Below are 27,624 nucleotides of genomic sequence, written 5' to 3' on the forward strand. Positions count from 1 at the left end.
CACTGATTCTATCCCTCTATTTATGCAGCCTAGAACTGGCTCCTATTTCTCATTGTCAAAAAACCAAATTAATATTAATTAATTTATTTATTACCCCCTTCCCCCCCCAGTTTTGAGTAACCTGTCATCCTTTTCCGATCAGCCTCTTTTGCTGGCCCTTCCAGAACAAAAGGGACAAGTCTTCTGGTCTTCAGCTTGGGCCCCCCTTATAGAAAATGAGAAGACCAGGCTCAGTTCTCCAGCACCTGTGTGTCTCTGGGTGGGGCTTTCTCTGGGTGGGAGGAGATAAAGAGATGGTCAAGAGACACCACCTGGATTCCTTCTTCTGCGTTGCGAAGTGGAGAGCCAGCAAGATGGGGCCTCAGAGGACCATTTCCACACTCTTGGTCTGGATGATCCTGGAAGCCACGACAGCTCAACAGGGTAACTAACCATGATTTTTTTTCCTCCAGGTCAAAGCTGAGTTAGGAAGAGGAGGAAGGGGTTGGAGGTTCTCTCCCCTGGGAGAACCAAGGCTTCTTTCCAAATTGGAGAAAGATGGGGTGGAATAGAAATACATTTCCTCCTCCCTCCCTTCTTCCGATGGAGTTTTAAGGAGGAACCCAACCTGGAATTGTCCACCGTGAAGCATAAAATTTGCTTTGGGTGTATTGGCATGGCATGGTTAGTCTATGGTTTAGTATGCCTTAAAAGCTTTAAAAAAAACCCTACATTAATGGAATAAACTGGTTTAATTAATTATAAGCATGGGTGGCAAGTAATCAGGAATAGTGGTTGACTGTACAATTGACACCAAGCCATGGTTTCCAAATGCTACTAATTTGTAGTTCAACCATGGTTTATTGAAAGAACTCAAGTGACCAGCTTCATAACGCATGTGAGATAAAGCTTCCCTTGAGTCCAGCTTCAAATCTGATGACTACATGAACCCAAAAACAATGTTTTAAATACCCCCCAAAAAGTCTGTAGTTTGTAGTTCAACCATGGTTTATTAAATTAACTCAAGTGACCAGCTTCATAACGCATGTGAGATAAACCTTTCCCTTGAGTTCAGCTTGCAATCTGATGACTACATGAACCCCCCAAAAATATTTTTTAAGTCCCCTGTCCCCTCCAAAAAATAGTCTAACCTAGAGCTCTGGAACTTAGTTTCCCACCCAAGTTGTAAGCAGACCTCCTCTTGCTTATCTTCCAAGTTTAGACAAAGGTACTGTTACCTTTGATTACAGATTAACCGAGTTGGAAGGGACCTTGTAGGTCATCTAGTCTAACCCCCCCGCACAAGCATTGGGCATCTCCGAGGACGCTTTGATTACAGATTAACTGAGTTGAAAGGGACCTTGGAGGTCATCTAGTCCAACCCCCCCTTACAATGGAAACCATAAACCAACCGCATGGGCTGGAGGTGCAGCAGCTAAGTTGCAAACTAACTTTTCGTTTGACTTTGTGGACTCCTTCAACCCCATCCTGTTGCATCACCATCTCAGTGAATTAAACAGAATTTGAAACGTTGTTGGTTTAGTTTCTTAATTGCAGCTTCCTGCAATATTTATCGAGGACAAGGAAAAGGACAGCCCCCAAGCCCCCACCCCATCCCCCCACCTCGATACATTACACTAAGAGCCTTGGTGGCGCAGCAGACTAAAGCACTGTTAAGTAACACCAGCTGCCTGCAATTACTTCAAGTTCGACTCTCACCAGGCTCAAGGTTGACTCAGCCTTCCATCCTTTCAAGGTAGGTAAAATGAGGACCCGGATTGTGGGGGGCAATAAGCTGACTTTGTATTTAAAAAAAAAAAAGAACACTGCTTAGGGGGGGCCGAAAGCCCTACTAAGCAGGTATATACAAAAAGTATGAAGGCTATTGCTTAACGCACTGTAAGCCGCCCTGAGTCTCCGGAGAAGGGCGGCATATAAATCGAACCAATAAATAAATAAATAATAAATAAATAAATAAATAAATAAATAAATAAATAAATAAATAAATCTATAGTACGTAGATGATAAAGTTGAAAAAAGGTGAACAACATTTTTACAGAACTATAGATACGTTGAGGCTGGGGGTGACAAGGAATGGCTAGGAGGGGAAGAGCCCCTTGACGTGTTGACATTGAGTTGGCCATGCCTACCCAGTCACGTGTCCATCGAGCCACGCCCACTGTCACATGACCATCGAGCCACGCCCACAAAATAAGCCATGCCCACAGAACCGGTAGTTACAAAAATTTAGAACCCACCCCTCGCATGTATCCGCATATATTCTATGACACAGAGAAACAACACGCTCTCGGATGAGTGTGATGAATCTTGCGCGTTTACTAGACACATGGCCTAGAGAACAAAAGCTGTTACAGAATCTGGAAGCCCTGCTAGAAATATTTCGAACCCTTCTCCCAGTAACTTCATGTACATATCTGGGTAGGATCCTCACTGACAACAACCTCAGCGGCTGCCCCAAAGAAAAGGGAGTCAAGCTCTTCTCCAAAGCACCCGAGGGCAGGACAAGAAGCAACGGGTAGAAACTCATCAACGAGAGAAGCAACTTAGAACTAAGGAGAATTTTCCTGACAGTCAGAACAATTAACCGGTAGAACAACTTGCTTCCGGAAGTTGTGGATGCTCCAACGCTGGAAGTTTTTAAGAAGATGTTGGATAACCATTTGTCTGAAGTGGTGTAGAGTTTCCTGACAAAGCAGGGGGTTGGACTAGAAGACCTCAAAGGCCCCTTCCAACTTTGTTATTCTATTTCTATCTATCTCATCTATGTATATCTATCTCTTTCTCTTTCTATTATATCTATTTCTTTCTTTCTATCTATCTATCTATCTATCTATCTATCTATCTTTCTATAATCTATCTAGAAGAGGGGGGGTCAACCTATTCTCCAAAGCACCTGAAGGCAGGACAAGAAGCAACGGGTAGAAACTAATCAAGGAGAGAAGCAACTTAGAACTAAGGAGAAATTTCCAGACAGTGAGAACAATTAACCGGTGGAATAACCTTCCTCCAGAAGTTGCGAATGCTCCAACACTGGAAGTTTTGAAGAAGAGGTTGGATAACTCTTTGTCTGAAGTAGTGTAGGGTTTTTCTGCCTAAGCAGGGGGGTGGACTGGAAGACCTCCAAGGTCCCTTCCAACTCTGTTATTCTATATTCTATAACCTTCTGCTTTTGGTTTCCTGGGGTGGATTTACATTCTAGGATTTTTTGACATTCTCCATCCAGACTCGTGATCCATAAGTTCTGCCTTTGATCTTTCCCACAGTCCCTGCAAACTCCGTTATCTATGAATGCAATAGGACCAGTGTTCACCTGGCTGTCAAAATGGACCTGTGGGGAACAGGCTTCAGGTTGGACCCGGAGTTTCTATACCTGGGCAGCTGCCCTTCTTCACATGTGAACGATGCCTTGAACTTCTTCCATTTTCAGTATTCCTTCAAGGAGTGTCGTTTCGCCCGACTGGTAAGGGACGTTAAGATTTTCCCTTGATATCCGGAGTGGGAATTTGGGGAAAGTTGGTACCGAAAATCTGTAGGCTGTAGATAGATTTGGGTATTTCAGTCTTAGGGACCTTTCCCTCTTGTGTCCAAGCATGGCACAAATATCCTTCACCCGTTCCTAGGTCTCCATGAGGTGGATCTATGTTAAAAGTGGAGAAATACCCAGGAAAATAGAAAGAAATCTTGACTTTCTTTTATTCCCAGTGAGAGATTTAAGATCAGGTTCTGACAGGTTCTGCAGAACTGGTAGCGGAAATTTTGAGTAGTTCAGAGAACCGGCAAATACCACCTCTGGCTGGCCCCAGATTGGGGTGGGAATGGAGATTTTGCAATAATCTTCCCCCAGGAGTGGGGAGGGCATGGGGATTTTGCAGTATCCTTCCTCTGGAGTGGGGAGGGAATGGAGATTTTGCAGTATCCTTCCCCTACCACGCCCACCAAGCCACGCCCACAGAACCGGTAGTTTTAAAAAAAATGGATTTCGCCACTGTTTATGATGCCCTTAGCTCTACCAAATTAAAGATGAGTTTCGCCTCCTTTAGCCTGACATTTTCAAGGTAGATCAAATTGTAGTTTGTCCCACATTATCTAGGAAGAGACTCTGGGGATTGCCAGTCACGGGGTCCAAACTCAAGAGTTTGCAGTTAGTTTCTAACGTAGCTGAAGAGAAAGGCTGTTTCGGGGCGAGGGGGGCTGGGGAATTCTGGGAATTGAAGTCCACCCATCTCCAAGGTACCAAGGTTGACAAACCCTGGTTCAGTAAATATCCTGACATTCCCATAACATTCTGGTTCTTGCAGATATCTGGCCTCATGGTCGAGCACACAACCCACCTGGTGTACAGACCAGTATCCAGCCAGGACAGCCCCTTCACAGAGAGGATTAACTGTACAATCTATGAGTAAGTGCCGAGTTTGCAGAATTGTACTCAAGGAGTAAGTGATGGGATGCTGGGCAGCAGAGCTGATCTGGAAGAAATTAATCCCAATGTTCCTTTTCAAAAACGGCTTAACCAAATTGCTGCTGCTGTCCAATCGTATCTTTTTCCCATTGCAAATCTTAATCTCGGGAAGTTGTGGATCGATAAAAGTGTTGACATTCATTGTTGAAATGTATTTTTATGCAACAACTACAGTAGTATTCAGCCAGTAGATGGCAATGTTTACAAATTTAGATCTATGGTATATGTTCTACCCCTTTTTGTTCTAAGAAAAGTTTCCTGTTACAATTACAGTTAAACACAGTTGAGCAGTAAAGCACATGGTGATTGTACTCTTTGTTTGCTCTGTGCTGCTATATATAAACAGAATTTCTAACCAAAAAACCCCCTGTAAAATGCAAAATGTTGGAATTGATTTCTTTTTTGAATAAACCACAATTGGCAGGGCTCACTGAAAATTAATACTAACTTTCTGGGAGTTGAAGTCCACAAGGTTTAAAGTTGCTAATGTTAGAGAACCCTGTATTAGCATACCCTCTAGAACGGGGGTCTCCAACCTTGGCAACTTTAGACTTGTGGACTTCAACTCCCAGAGTTTCTCAGCCAGCAAAGCTTCCTCAGCCAGCAAAGCAAAGCTGGATGAGGAACTCTGGGAGTTGAAGTCCACAAGTCTTAAAGTTGCCAAGGTTGGAGACCCTTGCTCTAGAATACCCAGAGTTCCAGCATTTTTGGGGCTGCCTGTTTGCTGAGCTGATCAACTTTGAAAGGCTGATGAGTCCAGGAACCCCATGATCAGTTCATGCTCTGCTGGACAAATCTTTTTTTTTTTTTCTCTCCTGCCTTCTAGGACACAACGCCCGAGGCCTGCCCGAGTTACGGGATCTGGCTTGCTTTCTGCTTCCAGTGGATTAATGTTCCGAGGGACATTTATGAATGGTAAGCAGAAATGTAATTTAATTGCTTATTCATTGAACCCCAGAAGTGACTGGGGAAAAACCGCCTTCCGCACCCCACCGGAGGCCCTCTGGAGACGGCCCATTTCCCGACTTCCGGTGGGACCGGAAGAACCATTTTTTACCCTCCCCAGGCTCCAGGGGCTTTCTAGGAGCCTGGGGAGGGCAAAAACCGCCTTCCCCACCTCACCGGATGCCCTCCGGAGACTGCCCATTTCCCGACTTCCAGTGGGACCAGAAGATCCATTTTTCACCCTCCCCAGGCTCCAGAGACTTTCTAGGAGCCTGGGGAAGGCAAAAACGGCCTTCCCCACCCCACCGGAGGCCCTCCGGAGGCCAGAGACAGCCCGTTTCCCGACTTCCAGTGGGACCGGAAGGCCTGAAAATCAGCTGGCCGGCACGCTTGCGCACTGGAGCTGAGCTAGGGCAACACTTGCGTGCCCACTGATATGGCTCCATGTGCCACACGCGTGCCATAGGTTCGCCATCACTGTCCTATACTGTTTCAGGTAAATGGCTGTCCAATCTCTTGTTAAAAAACCTCCAGTGATGAAGCTTAACAATTACTAAAACTTGTTTAAGAGTATTTAAAAACTAAGAGTACGTGTCATTAAATAAACTGTTGATTTAGGACTCCCTGCATATGGTGGGCATCCTAAATTTTGTCAGCCTCTCGGAGTCACCTATGTATAAGTTGGGCCGCTATATAAATGGGTCCAATCGGTAAATTAAAACCTGTTGTAATTCTCTTAGCTTTTCTCCCGTTGCAGAGGACTTCAGCGGCCCTTCGGATCTGTCGGCCTTTCTCTTGGGGTCACAAATCCATATTGAATTTGCAGTCCAACAATTCTTCCATCAGCCCCTGCGGCTTTTCGTGGACGAGTGCATCGCAGCCGATGCGGAAGAACTGGGCAGCTCCTTCAGAAATTACACCGTTATTGCAAACCACGGGTGAGTACCTTCTGGAAGCTTCTCTTTTTTGGGGGGGGGGACTGGCAGCAATGAAAACGAGGCACTCGTGTGCTCAAGATCCGTTTGCTTAACCTTGGTTTGTTGAGTAAGCCATTGGTTGAGTGTGCATCTCAGGCTTTTAACAGATTAACAGAGTTGGAAGGGACCTTGTAGGTCATCTAGTCCACCCCACATCCGAAGCAGGAGACCCTACACCATTTCTGACGGAAGGCAGTTTCAGTCTCTTCTTGAAAGCCTCCAGTGATGAAGCTTCCACAACTTCTTTTAAGACACTGGGCTAAAGTTTTAACACACTGGGCTAAAACCGAACCACTCCACGTAGAAGGGTTAGGGTTAGGGTTAGGGTTAGGGTTAAGGAAAGGGAGGCTTGATTTGAGCTTGTGAGGTATGTTTTACATACATGTGTGTGTGTTTTAATTAGTAAATTAAGAAACGTGGACTTCAACTCCCAGAATTCCCCAGTCAGCAGCAGCAGCAACTGGCTGGGGAATTCTGGGAGTTGTTGTGATCCGCCAGCAGCCTGCAGAGCTGGCAGCGGAGTCGGACAGTGAGGAGGCTGGGGAGGAACATGGACCAGTCCTGGAATCTGGGGAAGGCTCGGATGAGGGCTCTGCGTCGGAGGCAGAGATGAGGCCAGGGCCATCGGGGAGCGATGCACAGACTCTGGAGCCTCCAGAGTTGGACATCAGAGAGGCAGAGGAACAGGAGGAGCCTGTTCCTAGTGCATGCATGCGTAGAGCTGCCAGAAGGCAAGAGCAGCTAAAGCAAAAAGGGACGACTTTGGAGTAAGGCCTGGAGATGATTGACCCCTCCCAGAAGGCTTAAAAGAGAAGCAAAGGCATGTGGGCCCTTTGCAGGAAAGCAACATTGTTAATTCTGTTCCCAGTCGGCATCTCGGTTTGATTCTGGACTCTGTGGGGCTTTGCCAAGTAGGTCTTCGGCAGAGTGTCAAGGGAGATAAAGGTTGATGCCTGAAAGCGGTTTCAGGTGGTGGCAGAGCGGCAAAAAACTCTTTAAACTCTTGCTGCGGTGTTTAAAGGGCCGCCCTACAGCTGATCAGTGTTAAAAGGCAGTGTGGTGGTAGACCGGTGCCTCCAAAAACGAATGGGTAGACCGGTACAGCTCTACAAGCAGTTAAAAGCCTGGTAGACCGGTACTTCTGCTCAATCCTAAAGAATGGTTTGTCACATGACCATCAAACCACGCCCACAAAATAAGCCACGCCCACAGAACCGGTAGTAAAAAAAATTGGAACCCACCCATGCACAGAAGTGTCCGGGCAGATAGGTGGAGCTTCCCACCGCCGCTACCGGTCCACCACTGATGCTGATTGGGCGTTTCTCCCCTTAACTTTTTTTTATTTTATTTTTTGGGTGTCAGGTGCCTGCTGGACAGCAAAGATGCAAATTCGCGGTTCCTCCCTCGAAACGCTCCCGACGTGCTCCGTCTTTCTCTGCAGGCCTTTGAATTTGCGGGGATAAACAGCGACGTAAGGAACACGGTTTTGCCTCACTCTTTCTCTTCTTGCCATAGCTTGAGATTTTCGCTTGCCCTGATGTATTTTTCTGAGCGGTGGTGAGGACTAGGAACTTGAACTGGGGAAAACGGAGGTTTGAGGTTCCTCGTGGTGTGTCCGACGTGCCTCCCGAAGGACACCACATCCATTAAAGTAACCGGAGGAGGCGCCCTTCGCGGGGACCTCTGTTCTGCACCTCGTTTCATCCGAAGGCACAGAAATGAGATTGTGTTATATTGAAAATTTAAAAATGAGCGTTGTCTTCTCTAATATCCTTTAATTTTCAGATTTACCTGCATTGCCAAGTTCTCGTCTGGGAACCAGCAGTGGTGACTAATCCCATAAGGAAGGCCTGCTCCTTTAACAGGGATACAAACAGGTAAAGGTGATGGGAAGAAAAAATAACCTTATCTTCCTAAAGCAGAGGTCTTCAAACTTGGCAGCTTTAAGACTTGTGGACTTCAACTCCCAGAATTCTCCAGCCAGCTATGCTGGCTGGAGAATTCTGGGAGTTGAAATCCACAAGTCTTAAAGCTGCCAAGTTTGAAGACCTCTGAACCAGGGTTTGTATTTAGAATATTATATAATATCTCCAAATTAAGCTAGCTTTAAATTCTGGTAAACAGGTAGCCCTCAACTTACAACAGTTCATTTAGTGACCTGAATGAACAGTTCATTCAGAGTTACGACGGCGTTGGGGGGAAAAAATGACTTCCCACTGTTTTTCACACTGAACAATCCTTGCCGTAATTCCGTAACGCAGTAGTTAGAATGCAGTCCTGTTGACTGCCGGCAGTTTGGCAGTTCGATCCCGACCGGCTCAAGGTGGACTCAGCCTTCTGTCCTTCCGAGGTCGGTTAAATGAGGACCTAGATGGTTGGGGGGGGGGCATAGGCTGACTCTGTCAACCGCTTAGAGAGGGCTGGAAAGCACTGTGAAGCGGTCTATAAATGCTAAGGAGGGGGCGCAGCAAGTGAGGGCCTTGTCCACAGGCGTGACTTAAATTATTCACCCCAACAAAATCTTTGGGATCTGAAATGGTCTCCTCTCTTGCAGATGGGAAGTTCTGGATGGGACAGCCAATGAGGTCTGCAGGTGTTGTGACTCGGTGTGTGAAACTGCTGGTTCTCGTCACAAGAGAGAAGTAAAAGGTACTTTCCCTTCCCTCATCTCCCTTTCCTTTCCTCCCTTCCCTTCCCTTCCCTCTTGTCTCCTTCCCTTCTCTCATCTTCCTTCTTCCCTTCCCTTCCCTCCCTTCCCTCCCCTTCCCTTCCCTCTTGTCTTCTTCCCATCCCTCGTCTCCCTTCCCTTCCCTTCATTCTTGTCTCCCTTCTTCTCTTCCCTTCCCTTCTCTTCCCTCTTGTCTTCCTTCTTCCCTTCCCTTCCCTCTTGTCTCCTTCCCTTCCCTCGTCTCCCTTCCCTTCCATTCACTCTTGTCTCCCTTCTTCTCTTCCCTTCCCTTCCCTTCCCTTCCCTTCCCTTCCCTTCTCTTCCCTTCCCTTCCCTTCCCTTCTCTTCCCTTCCCTTCTCTTCCCTTCCCTTCTCTTCTCTTCCCTTCCCTTTCCTTCTCTTCCCTCGTCTTCCTTCTTCCCTTCCCTTCCCTCTTGTCTCCTGCCCTTCCCTCGTCTCCCTTCCCTTCCCTTCCCTCTTGTCTCCCTTCTTCTCTTCCCTTCCCTTCCCTTAACTTCTCTTCCCTTCCCTCCCCTCCCTCCCTCAGATTGCTGAAGAGAGGTCAAGGTTATGAAAAACTGGCCATTCCCAATACCAGCATCCCCCGGGAGAATTTAGAAATTCAAGGAAAGCGATTTACGAAAACTTTTCCATATGCAAATACTTGAAACGTGACAAGAAAGCCATACACAAATTTTGGGAATGTGCCAAATGGAAAAGCAGGTTTTCCAAGTACTGGTCCTCCCCCCCCCCCCACTTAAACATGAATCTCTTTCTCATTATTGATTGCCTCATCCTTTTGAATTAAAGGTGGCTCACCCCTAAATTAGCTTGACTCCTGGAAGACATCCATAAAGATATCTTGGCAACAACATGTAAATGGTTAGTCCTTGCTTACATCCTGAAGTGTGTTCTTTTTAATTTTCCACTTAGCTTATAGTTGTAGGATTTCCTAGGGGTGACTCATCCAAGTTCTAACCATATTCCACTTTGCTTCTAACCTCAGGCAAGCTCAGGAAGTCAAACATTAAACTTTGAATCAACTTTAGTCACGTCCTAAAACTTTCTTAGATCCTTAGGCTTGGGATGACTCAGAATGACAAATGCTTCTTACTAAAATAACATGTATCAAAGGGAATAAAAGATTTCCTCGCTTTAATCAAATTAATTGCAAATCAAACGCTCACAGAATGCTTTCATCTCCCTCGTTAAAGGATAGATGGACCCTAGGTTAGACTTAAAGGTGGGAGCGTGAGCAGGGGTGAAATCCAGCAGGTTCCGACAGGTTCTGGAGAACCAGTAGCGGAAATTTTGAGTAGTTCAGAGAACCGGGAAATGTCACCTCTGGCTGGCCCCAGAGTGGGGTGGGAATGGAGATTTTGCAATATGCTTCCCCCAGGAATTTTATTTATTTATTTATTTATTTATTTATTTATTTATTTATTCAATTTATATACCGCCCTTCTCCTAGTGGACTCAGGGCGGTGCACAGCCAACTAAAATACATAACAATACAAAATTTAAAATTAATTAAAAGAATTATATACTTTGGCCCGAATTAAAACAGTGCGAATTAAAACCCATTAACAAATTAAAACTAAACAAATTAATGGGGAGGAATGGGGAGGGAATGGGGATTTTGCAGCATCCTTCCCCTGGAGTGGGGTGGGAATGGAGATTTTGCAGTATCCTTCCTCTGCCATGCCCACCAAGCCACACCCACCAAGCCACGCCCACAGAACCGATAGTAAAAAAAAAAAATTGGATTTCACCACTGAGCGTGAGGAAAAATGCCCATTTTCGACCTCTAAGGAAAGCTCTGCCTTGTTCAATTTCAGATCCGGCTTCAAAAATCGATCCATCGCAATCCGACTGGTTGGTGGTCGGTCGCTTGACGGTTCGGCGATCTGCACCCAGTGGGGGCGACTCTGAGTGGGGTTCGAATCACACCCTCCTCATTGAGAGCCATCCAGACAAGGCAAGTCGAGAGCTATCAATTTAGCGGTCAGTTCTTTCTGCTAATAGAGGAGAATATAAAGGGGTTCTTTCTGCATTTTAACTGTCTCTATTCTGTTCTCTGGGATGCGGTGGCTCAGTGGCTAAGAACTGAGCTTGTCGATCGAAAGGTCGGCAGTTCAGCGGTTCGAATCCCTGGTGCCGCGTAACGGGGTGAGCTCCCGTGACTTGTCCCAGCTTCTGCCAACCTAGCAGTTCGAAAGCAGGTAAAAAACGCAAGTAGAAAAATAGGGACCACCTTTGGTGGGAAGGGAACAGCTTTCCGTGCGCCTTTGGCGTTGAGTCATGCCGGCCACATGACCACGGAGGCGTCTTCGGACAGCGCTGGCTCTTCGGCTTTGAAACGGAGATGAGCACCGCCCCCTAGAGTCGGGAACGACTAGCACCTATGTGCCAGGGGAACCTTTACCTTTACCTTTATTCTGTTCTCGGGGTGTCCGTAGGGTATGTTCAAAAAAGTCAGGTGAAGTATGACAAAAGAAATACATATTTGATTTTACAGGTACTAACTACAGTCAGAATTGTATTTGCCCAACAATGGAAAAGCGAAGAGATCCTGACAGATGAGAGTGTAATTAAAAAAAAAAAATTAGAATGTGCAGAAATGGACAGACGTGGGACTTATTTCACCAATGGTTAGATAATAAAAATAGAAGTTAGAAATATGGGGATACTAAAAGGAGATTTGTTAAAGCAGACAAGTAAATATTATTATTATTATTCTCTCAGTTCCTCCAACTGTTCTTTGTATGTTTTAGCCTCCAGTCCCCTAATCATCCTGGTTGCTCTTCTCTGCACTTTTTCTAGAGTCATATATATATATATATATTAATATTTGTCCTGCATGTTTTTTAATTTTGGCTGTACACCGCCCTGAGTCCTCAGGGAGAAGGGCGGTATAGAAATTCAATAATAAATAAATAAATAAATAAATATTTAAATTGATTTATATGCCGCCCTTCTCCGGAGACTCAGGGCGGCTTACAATGCTTTAAGCAATAACCTTCAAACTTTTGTATATTTATACAAAGTCAACTTATTGCCCCCACAATCCGGGTCCTCATTTTACCTACCTTAGAAAGGATGGAAGGCTGAGTAAACCTTGAGCCTGGTGAGATTCGAACTTGCAGTAATTGCAGGCAGCTGATGTTAATAACAGTGCTTTTGGCAAAGCTTAGTCAATTGTGACTTATTCCACAACTGTTTAAATAAAGTATGATTTATTCACCTATTCAATGGAATAATTTATTTAGTGATTCATTATTCAACTTAATCATATTTCCCCTTCTTTTGGCAGGAGGGAAGCCAACTCTGATGCCTGCCATTTTGGGCACTCTTCTTCCCGGATTCGCTGTGATAGCCATTCTCGCCTTTGGCCTTCTGCTTTTACGACACTTTTCAGAAAGTACTGGGCCTACCCAACAGGGATGTTGTTGACTCGAGAGCTGGACAATGCTGACCGGAACTGTTGCTGTATCTATGCCGCTGGGAACAGACTAAATTAAAAGCAACTGAAATGACTTTCCTTAGGTTGTTGATGAGATCCTTGAGGTACAAGGCCAGACAAGCTGCCAATACGAAATGGGCAAGGACAAAATTTGGGTTCAAAGTTGGCAGTCTAAATGAGATGGGCTCTTGGGCATTGGGGCCACACGCTTCAGCCTCTGCCTTACCTTTTTTTTTAAAAAGCCACAAAAAAATGAACTAATGAAAACACAAAAACTATCAACACAAAAGTTAATAAACAGTCAGAAGCCAAACAAAAAGCATCATCAAGCTATTTATGGATCGAACTATATATGTATGAACATTTCACATTTTTAAAGATGTAAAATACCATGAAATTTATGCCAAAGGGATACAGAGGACATTATTTTTAATTAATGGGAAAAATGCCTTTTTGGTAGGGAAAAAAAAAAGTTAACCATCATTAAAACAAACCAGCCATTAAGAGAGAGAGAATTGATCAAGGCTAGAAACAGAGAACATGGATTACGATTCCCACCATTTCTTCACATTGGCCACGTTGGCTGAGAACCATGGGATATGAAGTCCAACATTTTGGGGAAGGAGCAGAGTCACTTTGTCGTGCTCCAGTGTAAAAGCAAAATGTACACACACATAGTAGCAGATCTATTGTATAGTTGCACATCTTTGGACTCCAACTCCCATTGACCTGAGCCACTAGAGAGCTGGGTTGGACTGCAATTCACGGATAGGTTAGGGTGTTAATACCACTTTATAAGGCCTTGGTAATAAGGCCACACTTGGAATTCTGCATCCAGTTTTGGTCGCCGCGATGTAAAAAAGATGTGGAGACTCTAGAAAGAGTGCAGAGAAGAGCAACAAAGAGGATTAGGGGACTGGAGGCTAAAACATAGGAAGAACAGTTGCAGGAACTGAGTTTGTCTGGTTTAATGAAAAGAAGGACCAGGGGAGACATGATAGCAGTCTTCCAATATCTCAGGGGCAGCCCCAAAGAAGAGGCAGTCAAGCTATTCTCCAAAGCCCCTGAGGGCAGGACAAGAAGCAACGGGTGGAAACTCATCAAGGAGAGAAGCAACTTAGAACAGTGTTTCTCAACCTTGGTAGCTTGAAGATGGGTGGACTTCAACTCCCAGAATCCCCTAGCCAGCAGCACTGGCTGGGGGATTCTGGGAGTTGAAGTCCACCCATCTTCAAGCTTCCAAGGTTGAGAAACACTGACTTAGAACTAAGGAGGAATTTCCTGACAGTGAGAACAATTCATCAGTGGAACGACTTGCCTCCAGAAGTTGTGAATGCTCCAACACTGGAAGTTTTTAAGAAGATATTGGATAACCATTTGCCTGAAGTGGTGGAGGGTTTCCTGCCTAAGCAGGGGGTTGGACTAGAAGACCTCCAAGGTCCCTTCCAACTCTGCTATTCTATTCTATTCTAGAAGGACTTATCAGGTTTGACAATCCAATTATTGGCAACATGTTAGGGGACTGGAAGCTAAGAACATACTTAGAACAGTTGCAGGAACTGGGAATGTCTGGTTTGATGAAGAGAAGGACTAGGGGAGACATGATAGCAGTCTTACAATATCTCAGGGGCTGCCCCAAAGAAGAGGGAGTCAAGCTATTCTCCAAAGCACCTGAGGGCAGGACAAGAAGCAACGGAGGGAAACTAATCAAGGAGAGAAGCAACCTAGAACTAAGGAGAAATTTCCTGACAGAACAATTAACCAGTGGAACAAATTGCCTCCAGAAGTTGTGAATGCTCCAACACTGGAAGTTTTTAAGAAGAGGTTGGATAACCATTTGTCTGAAATGGTGTAGGGTTTCCTGCCTGGGCAGGGGGTTGGACTAGAAGACCTCCAAGGTCCCTTCCAGCTCTGTTCTTCTCTCAGAGCGATTGACCAATCAGCATTGAAAGAAGCAGCATCAGGTGAGCCTGAGTTTGTCCCAGGCAATCAATGGTCATTTAAGGAAGTCTGAAAACAGCTGGGTTTGGAAAGGAGAACCTCCTTTCCAAGATGGTGCTTTGTAGAAGAGGACTCTATGGAGCTTTGGGTGTTCTGTTCCTGGGTGAGTCCAAAGTGGAGTTGCCATCAAAAATTAGATTTATTTTTTCTTCTTCTCAACTTCTGAATTTATTTGGGAGCTGTCTATTGGTCTACACAGTCGTTGTTCTCTCCAAGTTCTTTGCTATTTGTGGATTATATATATTTTTGGACCTTGTTTTTCTGTAGATATGGGGACTTTGGGGTGGGGGTGGAAAGCAAAAAGTTTGTTTGTTTGTTTATTTAATTTGTATACCGCCCTTCTCCCAGAAGGGACTCAGGGCGGTGAACAGCCAAAATTAAAAAATACATACAATACAAAAGTTAAGATAATTAAAAAAGAATTAAATCATTGGCTTCCCAATTTAAAACCCCCAAGTCTATAAAATTTAAAATCCCAATTAAGAACCATTTCGGCTAGGCCGGCTTGGTGGAATAAATAAGTCTTATAAATAAATAAGTGGAATAAATAAATAAGTGGAATAAATAAGTTTCCTGTAAGTTTGTAGTTATGTTAACAAAACCCGCTATACAGGATGTATAGTGGTATCCCTTTATTCTGTCTGAAGGTGTCTGTTTCTTGGGACTGTGATAGTCCAAGAGGTGGGGGGGGGGGTGACACAAACGTTGGGAGGTGCTACCTTGGATGAGAAGGTGGGTGATGATGGGATCTTACCATGCTTTGGACTTAGTGGTGGGAACAATATGGTGGAAACACCTTGGCCCACATCTGCTTCTTGAGCCCCTTCTTGGAGCCCTATAATGACACAACCTTCTTCCTTGCTTTCAACTCTTCCCCAAACTTTCCAGAGGTTGTCCCAAAAGGGCTTTTTCCAAAAGGCACCTGGACTTCCTTGGGGTTTTGTGTGTGTGAATGCAACTGCTGACTTTTTAAATGAAATACAACATTTTTTTACATCCAGCTTGCCTCCTGGGTTGGTATGGAGATAGAAGATTCTTTGGGCAGCAGAGGGATGAAAGAGCCACATGCGGCTCCAGAGCCGCAGGTTGCTGACCCCTGGAATAGAATAATAAGAGTTGGAAGGGACCTTGGAGGTCTTCTAGTCCAACCCCCTGCTTAGGCAGGAAACCCTACACCCTATATGTGCCTTAAACACATATCCTTCATGGCTTGAATATGCATGGACGTCAACTCCCAGAATATCTGGCTGGGGAATTCTGGGAGTTCTAGTTCACGCCTCTTCAAGGTGCCGAGGTTGCGAAACTAACTTTAGTGGTTTATCTGCAGCATCTTTAGTTAAACCAGTTCCTCAGTTTTTTGGATTATTTCAGTTAAAGACTCGGTGTCTTTGCATCTCCTTCCGTTCACCTTGTTTTGAATTTGCCGCTAATCCTGACTTACACACACCATGCTAACTGGAAAAGTGTGTTTGCTGGATGCTCTTGACTTAGTTTGATGTGAAAACCCTACCTCAAGGCAAAAAATTCTTTCAGGGTTGGACTAGAAGACCTCCAAAGGTCCCTTCCAACTCTGTTGTTCTCATTCTAATTCAAATTGTCCTTTATAAACCAGCATGGATGGGTTTATAAAAGAGAAGCTTAATGTTGGTGAGTTGATGTGACGTGAGAAGTAGACTGAGAGAGAGCGAAGCCAGATTCCAAATCGGCCATTTTGTTCTTTTTGTCTTTCAGCAACTCAGTTTTTGGCCCAAGGAAATGGTGGCTTTTCCTCTCCAGTCACGGCTCCCAACTCTCTTCCGAAGACCACGGCGGAAATGAGCTTCTTCAAAAAAATCTATCACGGTAAGCAACCTGTTTCGCAGGCACAAAAGAGCGTGAATTTTGTGTGCAGAGGTCGTCTCTGGCGGATGAGCTGCGTTGCACCTCAGGGAAGGGATGGGAGACCACTCAGTTGCAGTATCAACCAGCCAATCAGCATAAGAGCTGGAAGGGACCTTGGAGGTCTTCTAGTCCAACCCCCTGCTCAAGCAGGAGCCTCTAGACCTAGAGCCTCCAAACTTAGCAAGTATAAGACTTGTGGACTTCAAAATGGCCGTGAACATCTGGTCCAGTTAACCTTCTCTCCCTCTCTCCCTCTCTCTCTCTCTCTCTCTCTCTCTCTCTCTCTCTCCTTCCTGCTTTTCCATGTCCAGCTGCAAGAGGACTGGTGTGGCGTGACTCCCACAGTGCCACAAAACCTACAGCAAACGGCTTGCCAATTTTCCCAAGTGCCACCAGGAAACCAGTGGAAAGCCAATTCTCGCAAACTGTTGAATTCAACACCAACCTGACTTTCTCCCTAAGAATCCTGAACGGTAAGGCTGATCGTTTCAGAGATCCTAGTTTAATACAAAAAGCCAAAAGCTGCAACTCAATTAAAAATTTCCTTTTATTGTTCTCTCCGTTAGACTAGACATACCTTGTTGTTGTTAGTTGCAAAGTCGTGTCCGATCCATCGCGACTCCATGGACCACGTTCCTCCAGGCCTTCCTCTCCTCTACCATCCTCTGGAGTCCATTGAAGCTCCCACCGACTGCTTCAGTGACTCCATCCAGCCACCTCATTCTCCGCCGTCCCCTTCTTCTTCTTTTGCCCTCCATCGTTCCCAGCATTAGGCTCTTCTCCAGGGAGTCCTTCCTTCCTTCTCATTAGGTGGCCAAAGGATTTGCGTTTCATCTTCAGGATCTGGCCTTCCAAAGAGCAGTCAGGGTTGATCTCCTCCAGGACTGACCGGTTGGATCTCCTTGCAGTCCTAGGGACTCGCAGGAGTCTTCTCCAGCACCAGAGTTCAAAGGCCTCCATTCTTTGGCGCTCAGCCTTCCTTGTGGTCCAACTTTCCCAGCCATCCATTGCAACTGGGAAAACCATCGCCTGGACTATTCGCACTTTTGTTGGCAGGGTGATGTCTCTGCTTTTTAGGATGTTGTCTAAATTTGCCATAGCTTTCCTTCCCAGGAGGAAGTGTTTTTTTTTTTAATTTCTTGGCTGCAGCCCCCATCTGCGGTGATTTTGGAGCCCAGGAAAATAAAATCTGTCACTCCCTCCATTTCTTCCCCATTTATTTGCCAAGAATTGAGAGCGCCAGATGCCACGATCCTAGTTTTCTTATTTATTTTATTTTATGTATTTATTTTGTCGCATTTCTATGCCGCCCAACTCCCAAGGGACTCTTAATGTTGAGTTTCAAGCCAACTTTTGCACGCCAACTTTTGCATGCCAACTAGACATACCTCATTCCCCTCAATTGTCCATTGTAGGATTTAGCCTCTCTAGGCCCTTATAATCTTTGTTGCTCTTCTCTGCATTCTTTGTAGGGGTGCACAGCCAACTCTGGGAGACACCCCCTTAATTGACAGGAGTATAAAGGGTGGGGTTGGGAGAGTAAAACGTTGCCTGTTTCTATTCCTAAAGCCAAGTGCTAACTTCCTACGGGGATGGGAATGTTAAGCTTGTTTTCTGGACATCGCTTGCCGGTTTGTGGAGTTGAAGGTGTGATCGTTTTGGTCTCTTCCTCCAGAGGACTTCAGCGTTGAAGCTGTTCCTGAGATCCACATGGAAGGTTCTGTGATCCACATAGAAGCGAGCATCCAAGCGAGCCCAGGCGTGTTCCCCAAACTCTTCATTGAGGAGTGCTATGGAGCCGACGCCCCGCATCATAGCCATGCCAGAAGGATCGACATCATTGTGAAAAACCACGGGTGAGGGACTGTGGATTATGGGGCTTGGCTATAGTGGTCTTTCCCTCTAAATACAGGAGTGGCCAAAATTGTGGAAACCTTTTGGGGAAAGTGTATTTTTGAGGTTTGATGGCTAATAAGGAGCCTGAGTGGCGTAGAAGGCTAATGCCTTCTACTAAGGCAGCATTTAACATCCAGCTGCCTGCAATTACTGCGAGTTCAATTCTCACCAGCCTCAAGGTTGACTCAGCCTTCCATCCTTTCTAAGGTGGGTAAATTGAGGACCCAGTTTGTGGGGGCAATAAGCTGACTTTGTATAAATATACAAAAGTATGAAGGCTATTGCTTAACGCATTGTAAGCCGCCCTGAGTCCCCGGAGAAGGGGGCATATAAATCAAATTTAAATAATAATAATAATAATAATAATAATAATAATAATAATAATAACAACAACAACGTATTTTTTTTGGAGTTTTTGGAGTTTCAAGATAATCCTATTCCACTGCTTGGAATGGCCTGAGAATAGCCCAGACCTTCACCCAATTGAAAATCTATGGAATTGACTAAAGAAACTTGTTAGTCAGAAGCAGTGGTGAAATCCAAATATTTTTTACTACCGGTTCTGTGGGCGTGGCTTGGTGGGCGTGGTGTGGCTTGGTGGGCATGGCAGGGGAAGGATACTGCAAAATCCCCATTCCCTCCCCACTCCTGGGGGAAGGATATTGCAAAATCTCCATTCCCACCCCACTCTGGGGCCAGCCAGAGGTGGTATTTGCCGGCTCTCCAAACTACTCAAAATTTCCGCTACCGGTTCTGTCAGAACCTGATGGATTTCACCCCTGGTCAGAAGTGTTCAAGATAATCCTATTCCACTGCTGGAATGGCCTGGGAATAGCCCAGACCTTCACCCAATTAGAAAATCTATGGAGCCGAACTAAAGAAACTTGTTCGTCAGAAGCGACCCAGCAATAAAACCCAGTTCATAGTAGCCATCATTCAATCTTGGTTTCACATTAGAATAGCTGCAGAACTAAAAGACTTGGTTCACTCCATGGGAAGACGTTGTAAGGCCGTCATTCATGCTGAAGGTTACCCAACTAAGGATTAACTGACATGGTGATAATTTTTGTATATCTCGTTTTTTCTATAGTGATAATTTTTGTGTGTCTCGTTTTTTCTACCTGTTTCACTTTTCTTCTTTATCCTGTATTCTAATAGCAAATTAGAATATCCTATTCTAATAGCAAATCCTTCATTAAAAATATTGCATTATGTTCCTGATTAAATTATCTTTCTATTGGTACTATGTCCCTACCCCCAAAAAAAGTGGTGTTATTAGCTAAGTTTTAGAAAATACACTTTTCCCAAAAGGTTCCCACAATTTTGGCCACTACTGTATATTTTCCAACAAGGCAGCTCTTGGTGAAATTGAAGGACAGCCCAGAGAATTTATCTGCATGGTGCTGAGGAGTGCAGCCTTCCCTTGAGCCCATCTTGGTGTCTTGTTAGAGAGGCTCTCTTCTTCCATCTCCCATCATCCCCTGCTGTTGGCTATGATTGGGTGGGAAGATGGAGCCCGGTGGGTCGTCTGGAAAGCACAGATCCCCTGCCTTTGCTATTAGAAACATTTTGGCCCTTGCTGTCTGGACTTGGCAGGTGTCTGCAGGCCGGGGACCCCGAAGTAACCTGGTTTCGTAAAACAGACTCTTCAATCATGTTCAAGCTGCCCGCTTTCCTGTTGATGGATGACTCGGAAGAGGTAGGTAGGAATTGGTGGGACACGTAGGTCTATGCTCAGATGGAGTTTTGGGGAAAGATATGCAAACTGGAAATGCAAATTCTTTTCAAACACAGCCCTGTGTGACCACCAGGGGTGACTCCATCGCAAGCTGAACTGTACACATACACACAGTCCGCCGCAGGTCTAGGACTTTTCGTCTCTGACTCTTCATTCTCCTCGAACGTTTCTCCTCGGGTGATTCTGCGGGAATGGGCCGTGTCGAAGGGTGTGGGACACAGTGGACGGTGGCCCATTCCCCACGGCGAATGACTGGAGGCATGCCAGCTGAGGAGATAAGTCGGCGGAGATGCGCCCGAGGAGAAGCGCCTGAGGAGAATGAAGAGTCGGAGACGAATAGTCCCATTCCGCCCCGCCCACATCCACCCCGCATTCTGCAAGGGGCATTGGCCTGAGAACATTTAGCCCGGTGCTTTGCAAACCCGTGTAAATAATCCAGAATTGGGCAAAAGTGGTTTTTCTTTGGCTAACGATACACAAACTCATCAAAAGAGGGATACGCTATATTGACTTAAAGATTGCCACGTGTACTAAAATACACATAAATATATGACCACAATCGACCCCGAAATTTACATTGCTAAGTGAGACCTCTGTTAAGTGAGTTTTGCCCAGGGGTAAAATCTAGTTCTCCTCCCTACTGGTTGAGAAGTGTGTGTATGCACGTCACATGTGATTTTAGATCCTCTGCGCATGTGCAAAGCCTTTGCATGCGCAGAGGGTCAAAAACAGGTTACTTGCTGGTTAAAACCAGGAAGTAACAACGTCTGGGCAGGTGGGTGGAGCCTCACACTGCCACCGCTACCAGTTTGCCGAACCACCCTGCCCCGCCGCTACCAGTTTGCCTGAACTGGTAGCATTTCACCCCTGGTTTTGCCCCATTTTTACAACTTTCCCCCCGCCCCCCAATGTTCCTTAAGGGAATCATGGCAGTGGTCAAATCAGTAACAAGGTTTGTCCATGAAATCTGGATTCCCCGTTGAAGATCACAAAAGGGGATTGCATGCAAGGGTGAAATGCTCTACCGGTTCACTTCGCTACCAGTTTGCTTCACACGCGCACGCGCGGTGGGTGCCAAATGCGCACTTTGCATGCATGCACACCCCAGGCGCTACCACTCAGCGCTGAAAAAGGATTAAGAAGCCTTTTCTGAATCTGCAAAGGTAAGTAGAAGAGTGGGGGGGGGAGAACAGCTGTGCTGTGCGATTTAGATTTGCTAAAAAGGCAGGATTTCCTGCTTTCTCGCGAATATAAATTGTGCGGCACAGCTGATTGTTGGAAATACCGATTCGCCCGAACCGGTAGCATCTACTACCAGTTCGGGCGAACCGGTCTGAACCAGTAGCATTTCACCCCTGATCGCATGATTCCCCAGGGCACTTGCAACTGTCTCGTGTGTGAGTCCGTTGTCAAGCACAGCCAGCTGAGGAATTCTGGGTTGAATTTTGAAGTCCACCCCATTGGAGGAGGGCTGCCTCGGATGTAAAATTTGGGCCTGAGGAACCAGCCGTGGTGGCATCTCCTAATCCCAAGCGCTTGATTCTCTTCTCTTCTAGATCTATCTTCATTGCTTTCTCACCGCATGGAGTCAGAAGCTTCCCACAAGCCCTGGAAAAAAGATGTGCATCTTTGACAGTGCAGCCTCCAGGTGAGTCCCAGATTTTTCTGTCTGTGTGGCTTCTTGACAAAAAGCCTTAGAAATAGTAAAAGATGTTTGCTAAAAATTGGAAAAATGAGAAAATACCAACGCAAGATGAAGTTATTAAGAAAATAATAATGGAATGTGCTGAAATGAGTAAATTGACATTTGAAATGAGAGAACAAGAAGATAAAACAATATTATCAGATATGGGATTTATTTTTATTTTTTTATTTTTTTAAATTTGATTTATATGCCGCCCTTCTCCGGAGACTCAGGGCGGCTTACAATGCGTTAAGCAATAGCCTTCATCCTTTTGTATATTTATACAAAGTCAGCTTATTGCCCCCACAACTGGGTCCTCAATTTACCTACCTTAGAAAGGATGGAAGGCTGAGTCAACCTTGAGCCTGGCGAGATTCGAACCTGCAGTAATTGCAGGCAGCTGGTCTTAATAACAGGGTGCTTTAGACCACTGTACTACCAAGGCTCCTTTTATTTTATCAGTGGTTAGATTAAAAAAAATATGGAAATGAAATATGATAAAAGATTTTTATAATACAAGAATTGTAGAACTATATAAAATATAACATAAAGATGTATTATTATTATTATTGGATCGATTCAGGATGACGAAATGAATGTTATAATATACATTCACTCAAATCTTAGAACGTTTTGTACAAAAGGAGGGAAGAATAGCTACAGTGAAATAAATGATGAGGATAATAATACATAGATATATATTAGATCAATAATATAAGAATTTAGGTAAACTGTAAGCTATGGTGAAGACGCACAAAAGATTTGTAACCAACTGACACACTGTGTGTAATTGAAGATGGTTTTATGTTTTGATGTATGTTTATTTAAAAATAAAAATACATTTTTTTCCAAAAAAAAAATAAATAGTAAAAGTGTTGCTTGGATTATTTTCCGAAGGTGGAAGAATCTGGATGAACTCTCCAAGTCGTCCATCTGCAACTGTTGTGACAGCTACTGCCACTACGAACCTCCTCCTCGTGGGCATCTCAGAGGTACCCGCTGGTCTTCTGTATCTTATCACATTTACGCCGAACGGCAACAAGTTCCACCCAACACACAAAATTACAAAGTGATTTCCATGTTCTGAATTTTCTGTGTAGTGTGAACATCATGCCTATGGTTTATAAGCCATTCTTTGTGTCTTCGTCTCCTTCTCCTCCTCCTCCCCCTCTTTTCTTCTTCTTCTTCTTCTTCTTCTTCTTCTTCTTCTTCCTCTTCCTCTTCCTCTTCCTCTTCTTCTTCCTCTTCCTCTTCCTCTTCTCCTTCTCCTTCTCCTCCCCCTCTCCCTCCCTCCCTCTCTTTTCTTCTTCTTCTTCTTCTTCTTCTTCTTCTTCTTCTTCTTCTTCCTCTTCCTCTTCCTCTTCCTCTTCTTCTTCTTCTTCCTCTTCCTCTTCCTCTTCTCCTTCTCCTTCTCCTCCCCCTCTCCCTCCCTCCCTCTCTTTTCTTCTTCTTCTTCTTCTTCTTCTTCTTCTTCCTCTTCCTCTTCCTCTTCCTCTTCTTCTTCTTCTTCCTCTTCCTCTTCCTCTTCCTCTTCCTCTTCTCCTTCTCCTTCTCCTCCCCCTCTCCCTCCCTCCCTCTCTTTTCTTCTTCTTCTTCTTCTTCTTCTTCTTCTTCTTCTTCTTCTTCTTCTTCTTCTTCTTCTCCTCCCCCTCTCCCTCCCTTCTTTTTCTTCTCCTTCTCCTCTCCTCCTCCCCCCTCTTTTCTTTTTTTCTTCCTCTTCTTCCTCCTCTTCCTCCTCCTCTTCTTCCTCCTCTTCTTCCTCTTTTATCACTTTTGGTGTTGAGGAAATCCTTGTATTTGGATCTGGTTAAGAACCAGTTTGGTATAATGGTTAAAGGCATCAGGCTAGATAATGGGAGACCGTGAGTTCTAGTCCTGCCTAAAGTCAGCTAGGTGATGCTGGGCCAGTCACTTCCTTTAATGGTATCCTGGCTATTCCTGTCTCAAATTGCTCATGAAACAAACCTCTGCATCTTAAAAGTAAGAATTGTTTTTGTATTGCTGTCTCCAGTTTTCTTTTATTGGGATATTTTTTAATGACAGAAGGAAAAATAATAACCTGTATGGCCAAAGGTGGTTAAGCCATAGAGCGGGCTCCACAGCTCAGCCTAGAGTGGCTCCAGAACCTTCTGAAGACTCCAAATTGCTCTCCCTTGAAGCTCAGAATGCAGCTTTAATTCCTACAGAAATTTAGGCAAATATTTGCTGCTGTGATTTCCTTGGTTTCCCCTTCCTCCATCACTAAGCGTGGTGTGTTTTGTCCCGTTCAGGGTTTCCAGGTGAAGGGATATCGCGCCGAGAACTCCTTGGTCCACTCAAAGTCCACAAAGAAGATGTCTCCTGGCTGGAAGGTGGGTATCTTTCCAGATTTTTACTTATTAGTCACTTATGGGGCAGGATGGAGGCTGAAGAACTGAACTAGGAGGGGTCCCTATAAGGAAATGGAGACCAGAGGAGGAACAGATGTAGCAAGAGCCTTGATAGTACAGTGGTTTAGTGCACCCTGTCATTAACACGCTGCCTGCAATTTCTGCTGGTTCGAATCTCTCCAAGGCTCAAGGTTGACTCAGCCTTCCATCCTTTCTAAGGTAGGTGAAATGAGGACCCAGTTTGTGGGGGCAATAAGCTGACTTTGTATAAAATATACAAAAGAATGAAGGCTATTGCTTAACGCATTGTAAGCCGCCCTGAGTCTCCGGAGAAGGGCGGCATATAAATCAAATTTTTAAAAAAAAATGACCCATGGTTTCGCTCTGAACCATATGAAAAAATGTTGAGACTCTGGAAAGAGTGCAGAGAAGAGCCACAAAGATGATTAGAGAGCTGGAGGCTAAAACAAAGAATAGTTGCAGAAATTGGGTATGTATTTTCTTGCTTTACTGCACGTCCACCACATGTGGTAGTAGGTGCCTGGAGTCTGGTTGAATTTCAAGCATTTAGCGGACAGCAAGAAGAAATTTAAGTTTTTTTTGTTATAGTATTATAATTACTGTTATTATATTATTCTTTTTTGTCTTAATTCTTTTAAAAAAAATATTTTTTATTAAAGTTTTTTTTTAAAAAAAACAATAAAAAAGAAATTTTTACAATTCAACATTTTCGCCTCAGTAAACATTTCGTACATCTCATTTTTCTCCCTTCCTTCAATTTACCATTTATACATATGATTCTAATATTGATTTAAAAGATAACAATGTCAATTTCAATGGAAAAAAAAATAGGCATCGAACACATCATTCTTATTGTGTTCTTAGATTTACTATCAACTTTTCTTTAGTTTTGCCCTATTTGTAAATGTTATCTTGACAAGGCGCTGTTTTCCAAAAATGTTTATGAATAAAAATTAAAAAGAAAGAAAGAAAGAAAGAAAGAAAGAAAGAAAGAAAGAAAGAAAGAAAGAAAGAGGGAAATATAAAAAAAGGACCAAGGAAAAAAGGGAGGTTTGTTAAAATGGATAAGCAAGCATGATGATGATGATTATAGAATTAATATCAATGTAATGAATATTGTTGTAAACCAGGGGTCTGCAACCTTAAACACTCAAAGAGCCATTTGGACCTGTTTCCCACAGAAAAGAAAACACCGGGAGCCACAAAACCTTCCCTGTGCCTGACTATTTCTTGAGCGGCCACAAAACTAGCCTATGTAGTTGAATTAAAGATTCTGTTTTCTTCTGAAACTTTTCTTTTCTTGGATTTATCCATGGTTGAAAAGCTCAATAAATTGTGTGCTGGCGGGTGTCGCACATTGGCGGTTGTGACACATATTTTGAGTGACGGGGAGCCGCAGCAGAGGGGTGAAAGAGCCACATGCGGCTCCAGAGCTGCAGATTGCTGATCCCTGTTATAAACACTTCGATGATTATTTTCTAAAACTATTTGTACCCAGACAACTTCTCCCTCCTTCTCCTCCTCCGCAGGGAAATGCCAGACCGTGAAAAGGATGTTATTGGTAACCGTGGCCTTTGTCTGCAGCTGCATCTTGGCTGCCTTCTTTGTCGGGGTCCTTGTAGCTTTGATCCTGGCTGTGCTGCGCTATTCTGGCGTAGTGATCAGGCCCAGGCGCCTGAGGACCCAGAAGGAGCAGCCTTTCCACACGGAGCTGCAGACGATGGTGGGAGCTTCCATCGAGACGGAAGAGATCGAGAAGGAATCCAGCATTGATTACTGCAAGCTCAAGAGCGAGACCCCAGGGAAAAAAGAATAAACCGTGTAGGTGAGGATTTAAAAAGCCGAAAAATCACGCTAGTTAATAAATTCCCCCGGGAGTCTTTATGGCTCCTATTTAATTTGGTTGGATTAAACCCTTTTTTTTTTGTGCTGAAATTTCTCGGATGAATGCAGCCAACTGCGGTTTATTTAATATCCTGCGATATAAATCGATAAGACTGCAATCTGTAAAGCAGTTATTTTGTCAACTCGGTTCTTCCAGGGAAGGCTGATTCTCGGCACTATTGTGGTTGACATGTTCCTCTTAACCAGAGGTAGTATTCAGCCAGTTCGTACCGGTTCGGGCCAGGAATGGGTTCGACTTACCTTTACTACCAGTTTGCAACAGGATTGCACGCGTGTGCACCTTTCTTCATGCGCGCCATGCTTCCGCACATGTGCCTTGCTTCTGCACATGCACAGAAGCTTTTGCAGATCGCCGAGGATGACATCCAGGGCAGTGGGCGGGGCCTCCCGCCAGTTTTACTACCGGTTCTTGCGATCCGGTCCAAACTGGGGGCAACCCACCACTGATTTGGGCGAATCGGTAGTGGAGGTCGTGGGTAGGCCCGCCCACCCCAGGGGTGGGTTCTATTTACCTTTACTACCGGTTCGTAACGGGCCTTGCTTTGCTCACACGGGCGCCTTGCTTCTACGCACGCGCAGATCACTGATGACAACATCCGGGGCGGTGGGCAGGACCTCCGGCCGGTTTTACTACTGGTTCTTGCGAACCGGTCTGAACCGAGGGCAACCCACGACTGGTTTGGGCGAAACGGTAGTGGTAGTGAGTAGGCCTGCCCAGCCCAGGGGTGGGTTCTACTTACCTTTATTACCGATTCTCAACAGGATCACGCGGGTGCCATCCTTCGCTCACGCGGGTGCCTTGCTTTGCTACGCGCGATGCACAGATCACTGATGACAACATCCGGGGCGGTGGGCAGGACCTCCGGCCGGTTTTACTACCGGTTCTTGCGATCCAGTCCGAACCGGGGGCAACTCACCCCTGGCCCACCCGCCCCGACTCTCTGCCGTCCTATTTAGGCAGAGTTTTGAGGCTGGGTCCCTGTGTGGAAGAGGCACGTGTGCGAGCAAAGCACATGCGGGGCGAACTGGTAGCAAGAAAATGTGACACCCACCGCTGCCCTTAACATTTTTTGGTGTGGCTAAAGGGACATATGGAAAAGACATTTTAACTCAGGAGTGGGGGGTAGAAGGGAGTCTTTCCTATTCTCTATTATACAGGCAGTCCTCGACTGACAACAATTCGTTCAGAGACTGTTCAAAGTTGCAACCGCACTGAAAGAAGTGACTTGTGACCGTTGTTCACACTTACGACCTTTGCAGCATCCCCGGGGGGGGGATCACGTGATCCAAATTCAGACGCTTGGCAAACGGTTCACGTTTATGACGGTTGCAGTGTCCCCGGGGGGGTGTGTGTGTGTCACGTGACCCCCCCTCCTTTGCAACCTTCAGACCAGCAAAATTGACGAGGAAGCCAGTTTCACTTAACACAACCGGGTTACTCACTTAACGACGGGAGTGATTCTTGACAAAAAAATATGCCGTAAAATGGGGGCAAAACTCCCAACGGTCTCACTTGGTAATGGAAATTTTGATTGTAAATCGAGGACTTCTTGTACGTGACGGATATCTGTAATTCTGCGCTACGGTGCTACGATGGAATGCAAGGAACAGCCAAGG

The 27,624-nt window shown here is 45.1% G+C and overlaps 2 protein-coding genes across 2 annotated transcripts; both read left to right on the forward strand.

Moving 5' to 3' along the window:
- Window positions 1-293: 293 nt before the first annotated feature.
- Window positions 294-11,051, forward strand: LOC148111650 (zona pellucida sperm-binding protein 3-like). Its single transcript, XM_087880551.1, has 9 exons — window positions 294-423; window positions 3,240-3,460; window positions 4,299-4,399; window positions 5,286-5,374; window positions 6,162-6,342; window positions 7,744-7,852; window positions 8,167-8,258; window positions 8,936-9,030; window positions 10,888-11,051. The coding sequence occupies exons 1-9, from the start codon at window positions 294-296 to the stop codon at window positions 11,049-11,051; spliced, it is 1,182 nt and encodes a 393-aa protein (XP_087736677.1).
- A 5,075-nt stretch (window positions 11,052-16,126) lies between these two features.
- On the forward strand, window positions 16,127-25,922 carry LOC148111651 (uncharacterized). The gene is made up of 9 exons (XM_087880552.1): window positions 16,127-16,160; window positions 16,245-16,355; window positions 16,757-16,867; window positions 18,070-18,250; window positions 19,887-19,989; window positions 21,585-21,676; window positions 22,610-22,704; window positions 23,983-24,063; window positions 25,632-25,922. The coding sequence occupies exons 1-9, from the start codon at window positions 16,127-16,129 to the stop codon at window positions 25,916-25,918; spliced, it is 1,095 nt and encodes a 364-aa protein (XP_087736678.1). The 3' UTR covers window positions 25,919-25,922.
- The last annotated feature ends 1,702 nt before the right edge of the window (window positions 25,923-27,624 follow it).

Source organism: Pantherophis guttatus, chromosome 17 (assembly GCF_059756535.1).
Source record: "Pantherophis guttatus breed Tessera chromosome 17, ASM5975653v1, whole genome shotgun sequence".
In the NCBI taxonomy this organism is placed as follows: domain Eukaryota; kingdom Metazoa; phylum Chordata; class Lepidosauria; order Squamata; family Colubridae; genus Pantherophis; species Pantherophis guttatus.